The sequence below is a fragment of the Cimex lectularius genome, unplaced genomic scaffold, assembly GCF_000648675.2.
Source record: "Cimex lectularius strain Harlan isolate CLEC.00 unplaced genomic scaffold, Clec_2.1 scaffold222, whole genome shotgun sequence".
In the NCBI taxonomy this organism is placed as follows: domain Eukaryota; kingdom Metazoa; phylum Arthropoda; class Insecta; order Hemiptera; family Cimicidae; genus Cimex; species Cimex lectularius.
In genome coordinates this window covers 54777-69477 of record NW_019392817.1, presented here as the reverse complement: position 1 = coordinate 69477, position 14701 = coordinate 54777, and the positions used below count along the sequence as shown (strand labels likewise).

Below are 14701 nucleotides of genomic sequence, written 5' to 3'. Positions count from 1 at the left end.
CAATAAATAAACGGAATCTTTATAATTTGTTCAATTGGATTGATACCATTTCGGCCCGAATGATGAAAATTACTCACGAACGCTGATGAGTGAGCTACCTTTGCCCATATCTGCAGTCTTTTGTGGGCTATCCAGACGGATGAGAGTTGCGGAGACAGTTTGTCCATTTCGTTGGACAAACTGGATTTGGTTCGAAACCCAAACTCTGTCTCACTGAGCTGGTGAATTGGTTAGGGCGTCACCCAGTTAAGGGCTCAACAGGTGCCGCATGCGCCCCTGCCACAAGACCACCCCCGACCGGCGGGGAGAGGCGGAAATATTGTCATGACACAGGTCCATTGATATTATCCTTGAATATGTCGGGCATACATGATGAAGGTCGGCCGACCACGAATTCCAAGGAGAAGGAATTTGAGGACGTCAAGGTCAAGAATATGTGTCATTCCAATGTCACGCTACTGTACAATACAGCAAGGTTTGTCGAACAAAATAATACATGAGTGTTAAACGAAAGCCGTGTACTTTCTTAATCGTAACATGGGTCATTTCCTGAGAACAAGCTGTTCTGATGTTCGAATGACATACAACCTGTATAACAACATTACAAATCCATATCAAAAAGTACAATTATTATTTAAAGAATTGATTTTACAATAATAATTGATAATTACACATTAGTGTGTGCCAACAGAGCCGTGGTACATATTATAGATACACATATATGTAGATGCAAAATACACTCAAGGAAAAAATGGAAGTATTTCCAAGGTTTGTTGTACTTTTGTGGTGGAACTTCATTATCATAGGTGACACGTCAATAAACTTTATTTTTTGAAACTAAAGGCTTTGATACACTTCGATTCACTTTTTGTAAAGGATGGATTATATATACAACTATAAAAGAACGAAACCTCTGAGTGGCAACCGTAATTTACAAAAAGTGAATCGACATTTGTTTATTTTACATAATAACTAGAGCTGATTAATAATTGAATTAAAATGTAAACAACATTAAATTTTTTAAAGATACTTTTTTTTACTTATTTGTAGTCTATACAGATTTGGATATATTACAAATGTGATCATTTTACGTTTTTCTTTTCACACGATCACAGCACTAACACTATTGCCAGCACTGCACGCAGAGGGTGTGCCAGTTGTGGCACTATGTGTGAAGGATTAAGGAATCAGGAGGTCCCGAGACCGGGTTCTCGGGATGGGAATGTGTGAAGGCTTGAGCAGTAGGGTTAGCATCGATCGAGAGATGCGTAACTTTTGGAATCGGGAAAGGGTTAGTTGACAAAAGGAATGCTGAGGTCGTTATGGATAGTGAGGTTAGTGACGTAGTAAGGAGCTTTGACGATTTGTCTGAGGACTTTTAATTGGAAGGATTCGATGCGCTGGATGTTGGATGCTGAACCCCTCAGTTTACTCGTATGTACAAAGTGGTCGCAGTCAGATCTTGTATAAGGTTAGTTAAGTCTTGACACAACATTAATAACGTTAATCCATATATGTTTAGCGATCATAATTGACCTTATTAATGCAGGGCCGCTGGATTCGAACCCGGGACCTTCACCTTACAGTGATGAACGCCGTGTCAACTTCTAAACCGTTGCGGCCACCGACGCCCCTGTAACTTTACATTATTTCTTATCAATTATTATTTTTTTTGTTACGAGGGTTCACAATAACGGAGGTCATTTCAACCCTCAGGGTGCCGGTGTTTCTGAAAAAAAAGCCCATTTGTAAGTATGTCGAGTTCGAACGTAGGGCCGCTGGATTCGAACCCGGGACTTTTACTTTACAGTGATGAGCGCCGTGTCAGAGCCTAAACCGTTGCAGCCACCGACGCCCCCCAAAAAAATCTTAGTTGATGTGAAAAACTTAATGACACGAGCGGATTCGAATCGTCGACCTTCGGCTCAATACGGTCAAACGTGAAGATAAGTCAAGTGGTTAGAGCAGCGGCGTATTGAGCCGAAGGTCGTGTGTTCGAAACCCGTTCGTGACACTAACTTTTTCATCTCAATCAAGATAAAAAGAAGATAGATTTGGATAAAAAGAATAATTAATTGAATTAATAATGTCGTTTACACTTGTAGAGTATTCTTATCCTTTTACACTCTCTAATATAAAAATGCAAAAAGTCAATTCAGTTTCATCCTTTCCAGAGCCAACTTGTCGAATAAATTGGTTTTAAATTTGTTTTATGAAATAATAAATTTGAGTATTTTTTGTTTCTTAAAAGCATGGCTTTTAAGTCGAAATCTCGCCCGGGCAGATACTTTGCCCAAGGGACGTAGCGTCCATTACATAGGCCAAGCCCTGGGTGGGATCTACCATCCACTATGTCTATAGCAGTTAACAGCTACCAGAAGTCTTGATAAGGGAAGGTACTGATCGACCGCGATGTACGACAGCTAGAGACAATCGATTAAACTTCTCTCACCGCACTATGGAACTGTCATTGAACATCTTCCTTTATAAAAAATCAACTCCATGCTATAAAACACTCATCATAAGGCTTCATGAAAATAGCCTAGTCGCTAAACTTCCAGCAACAGGTCCTCTTCTCTTGGAGAGGCTTAGAGTAGAAAGACGACTATTCACAAATCAGCATCTTGCTTGGAACTTAAAAATGGGGGGGGGGCTGTTATCTTCACAGATGAGTGCCGGTTTGGTTTGTAGCAATCAGATTACCGGGACCGTGTGTGGAGAAGACGTGAAGGACCATGCGTGAGTCACAGCCTTTTCAAAGACAGTCAGTTATGGTATGGGGTGGCATCAACGTCCACGCCCATACCGAACTTTTATCATACTGAATAGACCTTTATTGGGTACAACTTCTTGAATGCTCGACCGCATGTAGCTCGAGTTGTTACACATTTCTTGGGTTGTAGGGATTACCGCAATTGGCCGGCATGTTCTGACACGAATCCCAGAGAACATTATGGGGCATGATAAAGAAACGGGTTAGTCATTGCCGCCTCCATCAAGTGTTGAGAACAGGTTCAAAACGCTCTTTTTGAAGAATGGGATTCTGTTCGATGCCTAGGAACTTAAGACCCTCCGCGAGGCCAAAGGAAGTAATACGTGGTATTAAGAGTAAAGTTAAGATATAAATTATTAGTTAAATTTTAATATCACAAAATGAATTTCCGTTGTTTTGGTGAATTTTCCTTCAAACCATCACAGTTAAATATTTTTGAAATTAAAATTCGTTTAATTTGATTTATATTAAAATAAGTTGTTGTTATTAATATAGCGATAAAAATAATATAGTTCGAAATAAACAAAAAATTAGAAAACAAGTAGAAGATTGATATTTGGCAAAAGCTCACTTTCCTCAGAAGAATCATTTAATCTTAAATGGAAAGAATTGGAACCTGCTATGTGATTACTGTACAAGAGCTTGGTTCTAAAAGTATGAGCTTATAGTTGAATTTAACTCTGAATAAATTGTTAGGTATTGAGCATGTACCTGGGTTGTGTTGATATGTTTCTTACATGTATTAGGCAATAAGATCATTAGGTTATATTTATATATGTTTCGAATGAAAGTAATATATTAGTTCCATAAGTGATTACAAATATCAAACATCCTCGAACGACTCATTTTAAAGCAATTAATCCCTATCCTGGATTCTCATAAAATAATCCCCTCTCACCAATTTGGCTTCCGTCCATATCATTCTACAGTCCGACAAGGTTTCAGAGTTGTCGACATTATCTCCTCCTCTCTTGAGAATAAAGAGTATTGCTTGGTACGATCCTAAATGTAGTGCAGACTTTCCGCTTTTGATAGGGTCTGGCACACGGGGCTCCCTACCAACTCCTTATTATCTTATCCTGAAATCCTTCCTAACTGACCGCTACTTCAGAGGTGGGTGCGGTTTTTTTTACGCACGAGTTTACGGAAATCAGATAAATACAACCCGGCGTACCACAAGGGAGCATTCTTGGTACCATTCTTTATATCATCTACACTACTGGCCTGCCTGCCTACCCCAATGCCATCTTCACAATCTACGCGGATGATACCGAAATTCAATCCTCTATCTGGAATATACACGCTTCTTCAAATATCCATGAAACCCTTGCGCTTATCGAAGACCGGTGTAAAAAGTGGAGGACAAGACTGATTGAAGAAAAATGTACTCAGTGTACGTTCCCATTGAAAAAACAGTCTTGCCACTCAAACCCACGAAAAGATACCGACCTTCATTCAAGGCAAGTACTTAGGACTATAACTAGACAGTAGAATGACGAGAATCCCCACAGAAGTCTTAACTGACAACAACTTAACAGAAGACTTGGACAACTCCTAGGACCAAAATACGTCTTGACGGTCAAGACTCAACTAACTTTATACAAGACTTTACAGCAACCTCTTTGGACATAACTTATTTTTGTGGTTCTGCCAGGACTTCCAACATCCAGTGCATCGAATCCTTCCAATCAAAAGTCCTCAGACAAATCGTCAAAGCTCCTTACTATATCACTAACCTCACTATTCACAACGACCTCAAGATTCCTTTTGTCAACCGACCCGTTCCAGATTCCAAAAGTTTCACACCGACCTCTCGATCTATCCTAACCCTACTGTTCAAGTCCTCTCTACACATTCCCATCCCCAGAACCCACTACGTCACCTTAGAACGATGGCCTCGGGACTTCCATGACCTTTAATCCCTCACCTGGGTGCCAGCATTTTTTGGCTGGTTTCTCATGTCATGTGTCATCAAGATGCATCGCTGGCATTAGTGTTAGTGCCGTGACCGTGAGAAAAGAAAAACGTAAATTGATCACATTTGTATAAATGTATAAATCTGTATAGTCTAAAAATAAATTGAAAAAATATTATTATTATTGAATTTTTGTTTTGAGAATCCAGAGTTTTGAATTAATCTCTGCTTCTTAGAAGATCGGCCTAAGTTATATTTTTAAGACTAAAACCCCTCTTTTTTAAAAATGTATTAAGATTTCAATAGATTATGCTTTTATAGATATTCATTTTGTTCACATAAAACAACGAATACTTTTGTGGCTTAAAAATAGAAATCTAATTTAAACAGTCTTGAATTGTGTGTCATAAGCTTTTTTAGTTATTCATTATGTAGAATGTAGATTATAGACCATAGAATTTTATGCTGGTGATTTGCTCATAACGGTGGTTCAAAAGGTAGCTTCGGACCTCCTCATTTTTGTTTGAAAAACAAATGAAAGAACGCAATTTTTTTTAGAATCTGTTAATTGCATTCGATAATAAGCATAGCATCGTTTCTACTGCAATTCTTTCTAATTCAATTTATCATAAAACCAATTAATTACACAAAATGCGTAGAAAAAGAACAACCATTGAAACGTTTATTTAAAACTTGTTAGACAATAATAATTAAACAAACAAATGCCACAGAAAATAATAACGAATAGCACATTTATCGAAAGAAAAAATAATATAACCAACAGTAAAATTTATTCAAAATTACACCAGAAATTTTGAATTGCTACCATCCGGTTTGTTCAGATTTTTTCAAATAGTTTCAAAAAGTAACTGGAGTATATTGGATGAAATTTTTAAAATTGATGAAAAAAATACGAACCTCATGATTCGACACAGAAAAAGAAAATTGTGGAAAAAGGGCCCGCCTTACATTTTGATTACACCTTGACCACCTCTCCCTTCCCGTACGGGTCTTTATTGATCGAAGAAAGGTAATTCGGGAAAACGACTCTCCCCTAGTTATAAAAAGCCAACCCGTTCTAACATCAATTTGACTAGGGTCAAATAGTTATTACCATTTTTTTATCTTATTCAATTCTTAAAATCAAAGTAGAAAACTTAGGGATGAACGTTTTGTTATCACAATATTTATGTAATAGTGATGTTATTTCGCCTTGACATTATTTTTTAAAATATAATTTTTCATTTCCTTCTTCTTTTTATCAATGTAGTGTAGGTTTTTATAATTAAGCCAAAACATAAGGTAACATTCTTTTTTCACGACATTTCGATAAGTTGGTGATACAATTCATGTAAAAGTTTTTATTTTAAATAAATATAGTTAATCAGTATATAAACATGTACATCAAGTGGTTTTCCACTTTCTTTCGAAACTTTGCGAAAAATACAAATTGAAACCTCGTTTTCCTAGCGACAGTTTTGTCCGCCGCGGAGGTCGGAAATCCAAGTCGTGATAAACGATGGAACATAACACGTCGCGGAAAACGGTCCCCAAAGTTTTCCTAGAACGACTTGATTGAGTTGTGTATGTACTACATAATAACATAATGAATGTAGAAGCATAATGAATCAGAAGCGTTACTAATTGTCGCCCCCTCGTCCTGTTTTTAAAACATTGAACCTCATCCAGCAGACGCTATTTTTTACCACCTTCCGACCGGTTGAGCCTTGTTTGCTTTGCTTTTTGTGGCGGTCACGGATGCTCTTCCACCTCTGTCTACAATGAATTTCTAAAAGTGGAAAAAATAATTATAATAATAAAATTATTAACAATTGAATTAAATAGGAATTAAATTATATTATTAATTTTAATTAGATTAATATAGTAAATTAAACACAACAATAAAAAATTAAATTACTATAGCAGCTTAAAATAAGAAATTTTATTTGACATATATTTGTATTGCTAATAATGGCTAATATATTATACTTATTATAACATATCGAGTTGTACTTACTTGTCTTGGTCTTCCAAATCTCTGTTCATACGAGATCCTTCAATAAAATCGTAATCTTGTGAGACAAGTCCCACAAAACTTCTCTTCTCGCCACTAGCTCATCAACTGTTCATTCTGAGCCACAGTAAAACGATCTTCGTCCATTATTATTATGGGAAAAGAAAGATGAAGTAATAAAAAGACTAGATGAGACAAGAAACTCCGCGACGGACTCCCTGACTTGACTGCTTAAGTAGGGAGCGTCATTCCACCTCGTCATTCCGTCCTCCGCGGCATACAAAACCCGTCACTAGGAAAACGCGGCTTTACATACCATTTTCTGCAATACCAAATATATTTAGGCAGATATTACAGAGTGCAGCAGCGACAGTCATTGACCTAATACTTCTGAATCGATTGTACTGAACTAGCGAACTGCCAGAAGGCTGCAGTGTCTGGGGAGCACAAACACCCACGACCTTGTAGGTATCCATCTCTATCAGTGTCAGTATCAGTACTATTTTGACTTAATTAAATCCTACCTAATTAGGTCGAAAAGAATGTAAAATTTCATTTGCCTTCCCCACCCATTTCAACATAAATATAGTGAATTGTAGTAACGAATCTAACCAGAAATATGTAAAAAAATATTAGTGATAGAACATTCCGTACATATAATTTAAAAACTCTATACTTATTGTTAGTAGAGAACAATCACCCTAAAAACGTAATCAACAATAATACTCACAAAGAATGTACGTATTACAATAAATGTAACGGTGAAATATCTAAAGGGGAAAACAAAGATAATCTAGATAATACGTATAAGGTATTATGTTTGAAAGGCTAACGGACAAAATAATTAATATTATAAAAAAAGAAAAAGCATTGAAAAACATCAAGATATAAATGTAGGTAAAATAATTTGGAAAAATCAAGTCTATCAAAAGATGTGACCACAACAAATCATATAATGGATTTCAATAATATAAAATTTTCGGATCAAGAAAATAATAACAAAAACTTAAACTGGTTAGAAACAACATACTTAATATATTTGACAACAATGCAAATATGCAACAAGACAAACAAAATATATGCAACTTGTATGAGCATTTAATTAGCATATTTAGAGACAATAATTTTAAAAACACTGGAATAATGATAAATATAAATGAATGAGATATGTGAGAGAAATAGACTACCCTTGACACAAAAAGTCAGTCATTTGTTTACCAAAATGAAAGATTTGATTTAGTATGTACGACATTGATTAAAAATCTATTTTATTATTGTTGATACAAATTTAAAAAAAAATTACTGAGAAAATGGCGGAAAGAGCCTCAATATTATGTACTAAAAAAAAAAAAGCGTTGGAAATCCTTAAGAAGTTTTTATAATTCATTTTACTCCGCAATGATTCTTTAACCAACCTAGTAGTACATTAACCTTCAATTTAGACTAATGTTTGAATGATTTTCCTTATTTTGCCTTAAATTTGTCTTCAGTATTCCTTATAATCTGTTTACAAAGAAATGTTATTAAAGAAATTATGTTATTATATAACGATTAAAAAGAGATGGACAACGGATTAGTACGAATTTTATAGTTTATTCTCCATTAACAGAATTTTATACTTAGTAAAATGATGAAATCTGTACAATTTTTTTTTGTAAATCTGTATTAAAGTCGCAGTATAACCAGCAACCTTCTTGGTTCTACAGTTTTATTTATTATCATGATCTAAATTGGGGCCAGAGAGTGGAAGGAAGCAAGGAGGAATATTAAACCTTCTTTCAAGGGAGGGCGATCCTTCCCTTGAGAAAAGTGCTAAGTTTAAAGACAAAAGTGTTTTTTTTTCTCCAAAAGGATCTCTTCAATTTATAATTTTTTAGGTCGTAATGAGGAATGATTACTTTTTCTGACAAGTATACTTTTTGTTTTTGTGTTGGAAAATTGTCTTATTTGCGTTTGAATTAATTTTTCTCGTTGATATTTTATTCGAGCATTAAATCTAATCAAATTCAACGTGGATGTTAATTATTTTCAATGTAGAAGGAGCGTTCACTTTTTCACTCACGAATGAGTGAAAGACCATGCCTTTCTTTTTCTTCAAGACCATACCTAATGTCATGTATTAATTATTAGTGGATTTCACAATAGTTTTTGATTTTTACCGTGTATTTTTTATCTTATAATAATAAAGACAAACAAAAAGAGCTTACTTTTTGAGTGACTGTGTAACTAGCTTGTGGTGAGGCTGATTTTTTCTTGCCGCTCCCGCATCCAGGAGCCGATCGCTTGTTCATCACCCATCCTTGAGGTACGCTGAAACGTTCCACATCTCCCCAATCCTTTCCGTACCTGAAATTGTACGATACATTTGATGTTTATTCAAAACTCGACTATGTTCAAAAATTCAAACCTTCTCGATGAATAATAACGGTAGACGACAAGCGTCATTGCTACCAACAACGCTAGGCCGGTACCGGTAGCAGCTCCCAACACTGCAGAGGCCACCATCTAAAACAGTTTTTTGCCCGATCAATGTACAAATAATGTGTATATTTTTTTAATCGATCTATTTTCCCTCGATCGTTTGTGCATGGCAATAAGCAAAACTTGTATCAAAGTAAATACACACTCCCCGAATGGTGTTTTACACCATGGGTGGCAGTCTTTGTATGTTTATTTATTTATATTTACTAAACTGTATATTATCTTTGTGTTATATTATAAACAAGCACTCGACTAACAAGTGTGACGAAACTGTCCAACGGTAGCACTCATTCTACGCAATGAAATATTATTCGCTCTCCGTCTCTTTTTGAGATGACTAAAAAGATGGGTAGAATACGATGGAGAAGAAACTTCAAGGATGTAATTATTTGGCTGTGAGTTAACGTTTTGTAACAGGGTCCAGCCACATATACAAGTTGGGTGTGCGGTGTGAATGGTCCGGTTTAAGGCATATAACACAGTGTTATCTTGGATTCGTGATTTTAAGATTTTGATTCTGTCATGGTCGGACGTTTCGGTTAACTCCGTACTTTAAGCCGTTTCAGTGTACTCTGGTTGTTTCAGTAAGGTGTATTTATGAGTTGTTTATTGCCAAAGTATAATTTGAACCCATTGAGACAGTCATTCAGCGTTGGTTGAATTTGGTCCTTCAAAGTTATACGTGAGGGTTCCAGATTAGTGGTTGGCACAAACATTTGCGGCAGGAAACGTGTGTGAAAGATGGCCTAGAGGTTCTGGAGGATGCCCGGATGTCAGACTCGACCTAAAGCATTTTCGACTTGGTGAAAGGCACCAAGGAGAGGGGACGCAATATGTGTCCATGTATTAATGGAAAATTGAAAAAATAAAAAAAGGTTCGAATTCTGAAATAAATATATGATTAGTTTTAAGAACAGGTTTTTTTTTTGGGGGGGAAAGGGCCAGAGGCGACGGTGGGAATCGAACCCACCACCGCGGCGTGAGAGTCTCTCATGCTAACCACTCGCGCGGTCCCCTACAAAAAAAAAAAAAGTTTTAACCAGTACCTTGCTTGCCAACAATTAGTAACTATATGAATAGAAGGTAGGAAATTGGAAGGTGCTGGATGAGATTTGGTAAGTTTAGAGATCGGGGCGAACCTCTGTTTTATTGGTAATTAAACGATATGGAAGGTTGAGCAAGACGAGTGGTTAAAAAAGGATAAATAAATCCAATACAATTACCTTTATTTAAAACAAATTAATTAATATCTTCATTAATCTTAATTATATCGTAATTATCCTAGTGGTTTATTATAACAATTAAATTGATATATTTTTATGTTAGATCTACTAGCATTTATTATTTCAAACCAGTAATGAATAATTTTGTCATTCCTTTTGATTTTATAGACAGGTTTAGTTTAAAGTGTTCCCAATCTATATTTTTTTAATGAGGCGTTTTTGAGTAAAACCTGGAGACACATAAATTTTTATTTTTTTGTCTAATTTTTCGTAAGTCAAAACGTCTCTAACTCTCCAGGATAACGGGATACGGATTGGAACTATTTCAAATTTTCAATGCATGATTGCAAATTTCAAATTGCAAGATACTCATCCATGTACCATTTTTGACAGACGTTTTTGACGGAGAAATTGATCGGTGCAATTTAAATTTAATTTGGAACAATTTTTCTCGAGTTATTTTCAAGAACACATTTTCCACACACTGTTTTTCGGATAATTGAAGTATTCTTCAACCAATCAGCAATTTATTTATCATTTTAATTGATAGTAAATTACTTGCTCGTGGTATCGCAAGAAAAACGTCGCAGTAATTTCCTCAAATAATATCGATTAACAGAATGCCATGGATATAGTTCGTTAAAGCGCGTTTCAGTCTGGTGCGAATTTAAGCTTAGCTACCTGCTTATTTGAAATAGTGAAGTTTATATCAGTATCTACCATTTTAAAGGGTTAGATCAAAAGTGTTGGTTCCTGTGAAACTAGTCAAAAAATAAAAGTTTACGTTTCTCGGTATTTTTTCAAAAACGCTCCAAGAAAGGATTTAGGCAGGGAGAATATTTAAACTCACTCTGTACACATATCTCATATAGGGTTGGTGCAAAATTAATGCAGGTTTTGAAAATTTGTTTTATTTTCGCAGTTGCTTGTCTGGTAAACAAAGCTAAATCCTCAAATCTAATTTATGAATTATAATAAATACTTTTAACTGTTACCTTTTATACAAAACATTTTATTTCATGATTATTAAAGATAGTGAGATGGTGTGATGTAGGTTTAGAAAAACATTTTCTTTGTCTTGCCAACGTTTCGATCTTTATTGAGATCATCTTCAGGGCCTAAGATTTATAAACATTGTTTAAATTATACGGCGGCAAAAAAATGGAAAAGATGTTTTTTCTAAACTATCTCATTCTTGATCACTCCTCGCGAATCCAACAAATTAAACAAATTATTAAACAACCGGTAAAAAAATTCTTATAATGATTAAACTACTTGTTCTGAAATTTATATAAATTTGTTCTTAGTGTATGCATCCATACCTCTCATTTTATTTGTGCTCCAACTTTACATACAATTTTAATTAATACTCATGTAATTTGTCGCTTTGTTTTCTTAGTTTTGTTTTATGTATCATATTCTATATTTTATTGTCGTTTATTTGTAACTGTGTGTATTTATCTTGCATTAATTATAACATACATTTCTTAAGAAAAATAATTTAAACGAGATCAGAAGTTGTAATATGTATTTTAAAATCATGAGTTAAAAAAAAATATAATTATGATGGTTCGAAAGAAAATTTATCAAAACATCATCAATCAATTCATTTAGTGGTAGATTAAAATTTAACTAACAATTTATTTTATCACTAATTTTTTGGTGTTTTGGTGCATTTTCTTTCAAACTATCATAATTAAATAAATTTTTTTAAAACATGAATTTGTTATTTCGTTTACATTAAAATAGGTATGTGTAATTAATACATATATATATCTGTATATCTTTATATCTGTATATATATACATATATATANCACCCTGTATATTGTTTAGCTTTGACAAAGTTTTTTATTTCCCTTAAAACAGCGATTTTGTAGAATTTTAATAATTCATAACTGTTACGAAATTATTATAATTGGCTTGGTTTTAAATTATTGAAAATGTTCAAAGTATAAGATTAAATATAATCAATTAAAACCAAACTTTTTGTTTATATTTCAGCTGCTGTCGAATAAGATGTCAACCGATTCATCCTCGTCGAGCTCATCCAGCTCACCGCTAACTGATGACTTCCTTCAATCTAGTTCTAATTGTAAATTTTGGCATCATTTAAGCTTTTTAAATATAGTTTAAAATTTTGATTTTTGTTTTAGTTTCAATTTCTTCCAGCGGATCATCTGACTCGTACGAAAATGACTCGAATGGAGGAGATTCCGATGATACAACTTCACGTTTCTATTTCAGAAGTAATTATTATATTTATATATTTTTATAGTAACTAAAATTGCTTTTTACCACGCAAATTAATTCAGCATGATATATCTTTTTAACTTTAATTTTGTAAGCAAATCAAGAAGTTTCATAATCAGCCTGATAAAGTATTCACTACTCTGTTACAGCGTGTTGTGCCTAATCGTATCTAATTAATTTTGATTTTTTCGTAGAGTTTTTATGTTACTAATCATATCAATACACATCAATCGAGTTTATTAAATCGTTAATGTACGCTGATGGATAAATTTAACGCACCACTCAATGTATTCAGGTTATTATTGAATCTATTATCTTCCCACATTGGTTTCAGGTAATTAGGAGCTTTCAAAGTCAAAATAAACAAATAAAAACAAGAATAATGCTTTGTTTACTTCTTTTATTTAGTTTTGTACTGATTAATCTTATTTGCACAAAAGGTAACATTGTGCCCTTCCAATCTGCTACGCCCAAAGAACGCTTTCAGTTAACCTTTTTCTTTCGTTGATTTCGTTTGATATTATTCTTATATTTAAACATTTTTCAATAACTCCAGTCATGGATTTGATTAAGTTCGGCAGTGTCAGGTTTATAACATTATAAGAGGAAGGATACAACCAGCGCCAAATCGCCAGGAGACTGAGTGTAAATCACTCTAAAGTAGATAAGGTTCTTCGGCGCTTCAGAGAAATAGGGCTTCACACTAAAAAGTCAGGACAGGGTCGACATAGGTCTACAGACGAGAGAGACGATAGATTCATCCGTAATCAGGCTCTATGAAACCGCTGCATTACGGGAAATGAGATAATACAATTCTGAAATGTTTCGATTTTCATCAGGACTGTAAGAAGAAGGATCAATGAAAATAACCTCGGGTCCCGGCACAGGACTCGTGGAACATGTGAATTGGACATTGAAAGATTTTTATTTTTATTTTTAGAATTCGGTAATAAACATTTTCTTTTTAAATGTATTTTTTTTTACAATCAAACCTATTTTTTGTGTGCAAATTATGAATAGACCTAAATACATTAAACATTAAGCTTGGTTGCGTTAATTTTGTCCACCTGTGTACTATTATTAATGTCATCAATCGAACAAACAATTGCTATGAGATTATACAGTTATTCACGAAGTCTGTGTAACAAGGGATTGCTTCGAGACTTCGAGAAAGGGAAAAGAACGAAACCCGAAAAAGAACGTCCATGTCCAATTTAAACTTCCTTATCCACTTTTAACCTTCAACGAAAGCTGAAACATTTTTAGATAATGGTAACATACAATTAAAACAATTCTGGAAGTTAAAAAGAAACATTTAATGCTTTATGTACATCCCAAAAACCCTCAAGGCTTTTGAAACCGGACAATATAATCAGTTAGATAAATCAAAAGTCAAAAGAATATTTCAATTGAGAGTACTTCTCATTAATTCATCGCAGAGATTGTTTCAGTGAAATCCAATTTACACGTTACATCAATATATTGAATTTATATACATGTACTATACTACACATGCCCATAAAAACACCGACCACCTGGTTTTTACATGACAAAATGGCCAAATTTGAAAATGTATATTTTTTCAATATTTTAAGTCACGGTCCTGCGCTAGATCTCATTTTTTTAGACATTTTTACGCTGAATAAGATGGTTTTACAAATGTCTTACTAGCTTCATCCATTCATCAGTAAATTCAAAAATTCGGGAACATTTTAATTTTTGAACTTTTTACGAACACTTCAAATTTCGCAGTTGAGCCAGGAAATCGTCTAGGGAGCGGCGCTCTATAGCAATCGATAAGAAATTTCGATAAGCTTAATTTGATCACCTTCCACTTTGCCAGATTTCTCATTCGTTTTTGTGTCATTCGCAATTTTTCGGCAAAAAACGTGGCCTTTTACGTGCTCATGGAAAAATCCNCAGAGAGAGTGATCTGTTTTTCCAAATCCAGGTGATCGGTTTTTTTATATACTTATATATGCAATACTACTATACGTATAATAAATATTATAGCAGTAATATTGGATATATATACTTACAGAT

At 34.3% G+C, this 14701-nt stretch overlaps 2 protein-coding genes across 4 annotated transcripts in view; one reads left to right on the top strand and one right to left on the bottom strand.

Annotated features, from left to right (window-relative positions):
• The window catches only part of LOC106672396 (synaptotagmin-10), a 43683-nt gene that overhangs the window by 16535 nt on the left and 12447 nt on the right, over positions 1-14701 (bottom strand). For 2 of the 3 annotated variants that reach the window (XM_014403789.2, XM_024228372.1), the window contains exons 2-3: positions 9110-9207; positions 8910-9048 (exon numbers count right to left, since the gene is read on the bottom strand). In XM_014403789.2, coding sequence (XP_014259275.1) covers positions 8910-9048; positions 9110-9207 — 237 coding nt within the window. Of the gene's footprint in view, positions 1-77; positions 263-8909; positions 9049-9109; positions 9208-14701 lie in introns of those variants that run through there. The other variant, XM_014403790.2, reaches the window with a different exon arrangement.
• Positions 1-14701, top strand: part of LOC106672395 — a 36627-nt gene that overhangs the window by 19860 nt on the left and 2066 nt on the right. The window contains exons 2-3 of the mRNA XM_014403788.2: positions 12410-12500; positions 12562-12654. Of these exons, the coding sequence (XP_014259274.1) occupies positions 12425-12500; positions 12562-12654 (169 nt within the window). The 5' untranslated portion in view covers positions 12410-12424. The remainder of the gene's footprint in view (positions 1-12409; positions 12501-12561; positions 12655-14701) is intronic.